This window comes from Bos indicus x Bos taurus, chromosome 18 (genome assembly GCF_003369695.1).
Source record: "Bos indicus x Bos taurus breed Angus x Brahman F1 hybrid chromosome 18, Bos_hybrid_MaternalHap_v2.0, whole genome shotgun sequence".
Lineage (NCBI taxonomy): Eukaryota > Metazoa > Chordata > Mammalia > Artiodactyla > Bovidae > Bos > Bos indicus x Bos taurus.
The window spans coordinates 17,733,791-17,739,790 of record NC_040093.1 but is presented as its reverse complement, the minus strand read 5'-3'; the positions used below and the strand labels follow the sequence as shown (position 1 = coordinate 17,739,790).

Genomic DNA, 6,000 nt, shown 5'->3' with positions numbered 1-6,000 from the left:
CCTTTTTCATATTATATGTCTCATATATGCATATATAATTTTTATATGCTTTTCTAATATTCTTTTTCTGCACCTTGCTTTTTTTTTACCAACTCAAGTGTCATTCAGAGATCATTTCAGAGGCGCAAGAGTAGGTCTCATATCCTTTTCTTTTTTTTTTATTTGTTTTTATTTGGGGTTGCACTAGGTCTTCATTTCTGTGTGTGAGCTTTCTCTAGTTGCAGTGAGCAAGGGCTACCCTTTGTTGCAGTATGTGGGCTTCTCATTGCAGAGCACAGGCTTCAGGAGTTGTAGGACAGGGGCTCATTAGTTGTGGCTCACGGGCCCTAAAGCTTGTAGGCTTCAGGTGTTGCAGCACATCAGCTCAGAAGTTGTGGTACATGGGCTTCGTTGCTCCTCAGCATGTGGAATCTTCCCAGACCAGGGATCAAACCCGTGTCCCCTGCATTGCAGGTGGATTATTATCCACTGCACCATCAGGGAAGTCCCTTATATCCTTTTTTATGTCTGCTGTGCCTCCTCTAGGACACACATCCCACAGAATACTAGAGTGGGTTGCCATTTCCTACTCCAGGGAATCTTCCTGACCCAGGGATCGAACCCATGTCTCCTGCGTCTCCCTCACTGGCAGGCAGATTCTTTACCACTGAGCCACTGGGGAAGTCCAAGTTATTTCCATGTTTCACTAATGGACATGTGGGTGGCTGCTAGTCTTTTGCTAGCATAAATGAAACTGTAGGGTATATGTTGGGCATGTCAGTAACAGAGGCACTTTTTCCTGGTGTGGTTATATTCCAAAGTCAGGGGGTACCATGAGGACACCCCAGTCTCTCAGCCTCTGTGAGTCTAGAAGGGCTCAGGTGCACAGCTGCTGAGTTTCTTCCCTCAGATGAAGTCACCCTCCCTGGTCTGTGGGGATGGGCTAGTGGGTGGGGGGGCACAGACTTTCATCAGCTCTTTATTTACATGGAACACTTATTCTGTGCTGTGTTGCACAGAACTGGAAACAACAATGATAGATAAAGCCCCAGGCCTGCCCTCACAGAGCCTGTGATGCAGTGGGAAACAGACCCATTCCCAGGCAGCCATAGCCTAGTGTGGTCAGGGGAGGGATGAGGGCTGCTCCTGTATCACAGACAAGACATGAAGGAAGGAAAATGCTCAGGTGGTGACAAAGTAGGGAATGGTATTCCAGAAGGGGTTTATAGTGTGTGCACAGTTCAGAGGAGAGCCAGCATACTGGCTCTCAAGGATACTCAAGACTAGGCTTTGGACCACAGAGAGAAACAGATGAGTGGACAGGAGGGACAACAGGCATCAGTTTATGCAGAACTCTGGAAAACAGTTTAGTTTGGATGTTTCCCTGGGGTCCTGGGGAGGTATGGAAGGTTCCCAGGGTGTTGTCCCCAGACCATTAGTATCAGCATCACCTGGAATGCAAATGCTCCAGCCCCATCTAAAGACTTCAGTTCAGTTCAGTTCAGTCGCTCAGTCGTGTCCGACTCTTTGTGACCCCATGAACCTCAGCACACCAGGCCTCCCTGTCCATCACCAACTCCCGGAGTTCATTCAAACTCACGTCCATCGAGTCGGTGATGCCATCCAGCCATCTCATCCTCTGTCGTCCCCTTTTCCTCCTGCCCCCAATCCCTCCCAGCATCAGAGTCTTTTCCAATGAGTCAACTCTTCGCATGAGGTGGCCAAAGTACTGGAGTTTCAGCTTTAGCATCATTCCTTCCAAAGAACACCCAGGACTGATCTCCTTTAGAATGGACTGGTTGGATCTCTTTGCAGTCCATGGGACTCTCAAGAGTCTTCTCCAACACCACAGTTCAAAAGCATCAATTCTTTGGCGCTCAGCTTTCTTCACAGTCCAACTCTCACATCCATACCTGACTTCAGGGAATCTAAATCCCTGGGGGTGGAGCCTAAACCTGTTTTAACAAGCCCTTCTGATTGAGTCTAATGCACTCTGAAGTTTGAAAACCACTGGAGTTTAAAGTCAGCTTTGCAGTCCATCAAAAAGTCATGGTCTGGGGAATTCCCTGGCGGTTCAGTGGCAAGGACTCCAGCTTCCACTGCAGGGGGCTCAGGTTCAGTCACTGGTGGGGTAACTATGATCCCAGCAGCAAAATAAAATAAAAAGACAGTCTGAGTCCTTAACTAGTAGGCGTCAGAGTACCAGTGAAAACTGTTAACTTATTGAATATTTATTTGTGCCAGGTAGTCTTCACGTGTTATCTTATTGACTTCTCAAGACAACGCTATGATATGACTGCCTTTGTCTTTGTTCTGCAGAGGAGGGTTTTAAACCGCATTCAGATTAATTTCCCACACGGAGCCCTAATTTTTTTTTCACTAGAATTGTGATATCAAAGTCTGATTGGGTAGAAGGATAAGTAGGCCAGAACGACCAATAGGAACTCCCTGAAGGCCTTCCTATCACAAACTTCGTCCGCAGCTCCCTCTGCAGTCCAGGGCCCGCGCCGAGTTCTCCCTCCCTCTGTCCCTTAAGCCTTAAACGCTAGTCGGGAAGCGCGTTGCCACGGAGACAGGCGTGCCTCGCGAAAAACAGAAGTCGGTTGTGGAAGTGTAGGCGGCCATTTTGAGACCGGGCAAGAGGGGCGGGACTGGAGCGGCAGTGACGGTTGACCGGTTTTAACTTAGTGACTGGTACCACCGGGCAGGGAGAAGAGGGAGTGCCTGGGGCCTCCCTGGGAGGGATGCAGGGGGTGGGGGCGGGGTTAAGAAGGGGAGGAGAGGGGCGGGGGGAGGCGAGGCGGGGAAAGGCTGAGGAAAAGGAGGAGAGTCCAGGGACTGGGCACAGGACGGGCAGGGCGGAGAGAGGGCGGGGCGAGGTGCCTGGTGAGGCCAAGAGAGGAAGCAGGGCGATGAATAGGGGCGGGGCTAGAAGAGGCGGAGCTTAGAGCTGGGCTATCCAGGGCATGGAAAGAGGTGGCGAGAAGAGGGGAGACAAGGTACCGCGGTTCAGGGGGAAGGTGAGGACCGAGAAAGTGCTGACAGACAAGGCAGCGCCGGCAGGGAACGAGGAGGTGCAGGGCGAAGAGAGGGTGCGGAGCGATCGGAAGGCCAATGGCGAGGAGAGTTCCCAAGGCAAAGAAAGGGTCGCCAACGAGAAGGGGCGGGGTCACAGGTGGGGGCGGGGCAAAGAACGGGCTTGGGAAGAACATCTCCCCCAGGATGAGGGGGGAGGGCGGATCGATAAGGGAAGGGACAAGGCGCAGAAGACTAGCGAGGGGCAAGCTACAGGCGAGAAGTCGAAGCGAGGACAGGGGAAGAGGTGGGGCGTGGGGAAGGTACAGGTTCGGGAGAGGGACGGGTCTAGAGGCAGGATCTTGTACCTACGCAGGGCCCGAGCACGGAGAAAGGGGCGGTGCGGAGAAATGTGGGGGGGCGGGGCAAGACGTGGGGGCGGAGCCAGGCCCAGGTATGCGAGGAGAGGAACTGGGGGCAATAAGTGGGGCATAGCTAAACCGGGAAACAGAAATAGAGACCGACTGAAGAGTAGGTGTCGGAGGCAGAGCACAGGCAGAGCAAAGAAGGATAGGGCAAAGTTAAGGGGTGAGGCTGGGAGGCGGGGCGAAACCAGAGGTAGGGGCATGGCCAGGAGCAACAGTAGGGGAGAGCCCTGGAGTAGCCGCAGAGGCGGGGTCCGGAAGAGCAGTAGTTGCCCGCCGGAGGTCTGGAGCAGAGGTGGAACCAGGAGCAAGAACAGGAGAGAAGCCAGGAGCAAGAGCACAGGCGGAGCCGGGAGCAAAAACAGGAGAGAAGCCAGGAGCGAGAGCAGGAGAGGAACGTGGAGCAAGAACAGGCGAGAAGCCAGGAGCGAGAGCAGGAAAGGAACCTGGAGCAAGAACAGGACCGGAGCCAGGAGCAAAAGTAGGAGTGAGGCTAGGAGCAAGAATAGGGGTGGGGCCAGACATCTGAGCAGAGGCGGGACCAGGAGCAGGGACTGGGCGGGGCGCAGGAAGAAGGCGGGATCTAAGACGGCGCCTACCAAGAACAGTCTGGCCGGCTGGTGACCTCCGCCTTCCCCAGGTTGAAGCCACGTTACCCACTTGCCCGAGATGTTCCCTGTTGGCCCTGCTCCGTGGCCGAGGCTCCGAGTCCTGTGGGCGCTGTGGGCACTGCTGGTGGTGCTGTTGGCACCGTGGAGGTTGTGGGCGATACAGGAAACCCAGGAGTGCACCTGGCAGGTTGTCCTGAACAACTTAGAGTCAGTAGGCAAGAACGACGCGATTGATCATTTCGTCGATCAAGAGCTGTACACAGTGGACAAAGTGTTCGACCTGCTAGTGGACGCGCCCATCGACCGGGACGAGGTGAGGGGACTGGGGGCAGACGAATGGGAGAGGCCCTGGAGCTGCACCCTTCTGGGCTCTGGACATTTGCTCACCATCTCCTTGCAGACATACTTGGGCTTTCCTTACTACCTGAAGATCAACTACTCCTGCACAGGAGAGGTGGTGAGTGGGTGCGGGGGCAGGGGATGTTCATTCTGTTGGGGCCTCAGTTTTCCCCCTTTCTAACATTTAAATAGGCATGCCACCATTGAACCCTAGGGACCTTAAAGATTCAAGAAGATTCCTGGTATCTCACCAGGCACATAGTTCGTGCTTGTTAGCTTTTAATTTCCATTAAAAAAAAAAGAAAAGAAAAAAACCAGAGAGATACTCCCTGGTGGTCCAGTGGTTAAGACTGAAAGCTTCCACTGCAGGAGGCACAGGTTGGGCCCCTGGTCAGGGAACTAGGATCCCACATGCCAGATATTGGGGTCAAAAAGAAAAAGAAACAGATATTTTCCTCATAAAGTAAAGAAAATATTTTTTAACTGAGATAGAATTCACTTGTCCTAAAATTCACCATTTAAAAATATACAGTTCAAGAGTTCCCTGGTGGTCCAGTGGCTAGGAGTCCCGGCTTGGTGTGCAGGGAGCATAGGTTTGATCCCTGGTTGGGGAACTAAAATTCTGTAAGCTGCCCCTGGAGACCACTAATCTGTTTTCTACTTCTGTGAAATTGTTTATTCTGGACATTTCATATAAGAATGGAATCAAGCAATATGTGGCCTTTTGTACCTGACTTCTTCCACTTAACATGTTTTCAAGACCCATCCATAACATGGATCAGTATTTCCTTTTTATGGCTGAGTCACCGATGCAATGGACTTGAACTTGGGCAAGCTTTGGGAGATGGTGAGGGACAGGAAGGCCTGGCATGCTGCAGTCCATGGAGTTACAGAGTCAGACACGATTGGGCGACTGAACAACAATATTCAGTTGTATGGATGTGCTACATTTTGCTTAGCCATTCATTAAGTGATAGTGATTTGAGTTATTTCCACTTTGGGGGTGGTTATTATGAATGATGCTGTGTTTGTGTAAGCATCTGTTTTCAGTTCCCTTCAGTATATACCTAGGAAATGAATTTCTGGGTCATATGATAACTCTGTTTAACTTTTGAGGACCTGCTGGGCTGTTTTCCAAAGCAAATCCATGTCATTTTACATTCTTATAAACCATATATGAGGGATCCAGTTTTTCTATATTGTCATTTGTTGTTGTCCATTTCTTTGATTCTTGCCATCTAATATGTGCGAAATGGTATCTCAGTGTGGTTTTGATTTGCATTTGCCTCATAACTAATGATGTTGAACATCTTTTCATATGCCCATTAGCATATGCCCATTTATCTGTCTTCTTAGGAGAAATGTCTGTTCAGATCCTTTGCCCATTTAAAAACTGGGTTATTTGTCTTTTTATTGTCACATTATAAAATTTCTTTTTAAATACTGGAAAGTAGTTCCTTCTCAGATATATAATTTGTAAATATTTTTCACTTTCCATGTCTTTTCACTTTCTTAATGATGTCCTTTAAAGCACTAAAGCTTTACATTTATTGAGATATAATTCACATATCATACAATGGCACCACAGTTTTAATTTTTGATAAAGCCCAATTATCAATTTTTTTTTTCAT

The 6,000-nt window shown here is 49.9% G+C and overlaps 1 protein-coding gene across 1 annotated transcript in view; it reads left to right on the top strand.

Annotated features, from left to right (window-relative positions):
- Positions 1-3,422: 3,422 nt before the first annotated feature.
- The window catches only part of CATSPERG (cation channel sperm associated auxiliary subunit gamma), a 30,139-nt gene continuing 27,561 nt past the window's right edge, over positions 3,423-6,000 (top strand). The window contains exons 1-2 of the mRNA XM_027515935.1: positions 3,423-4,343; positions 4,431-4,487. Of these exons, the coding sequence (XP_027371736.1) occupies positions 4,089-4,343; positions 4,431-4,487 (312 nt within the window). The 5' untranslated portion in view covers positions 3,423-4,088. The remainder of the gene's footprint in view (positions 4,344-4,430; positions 4,488-6,000) is intronic.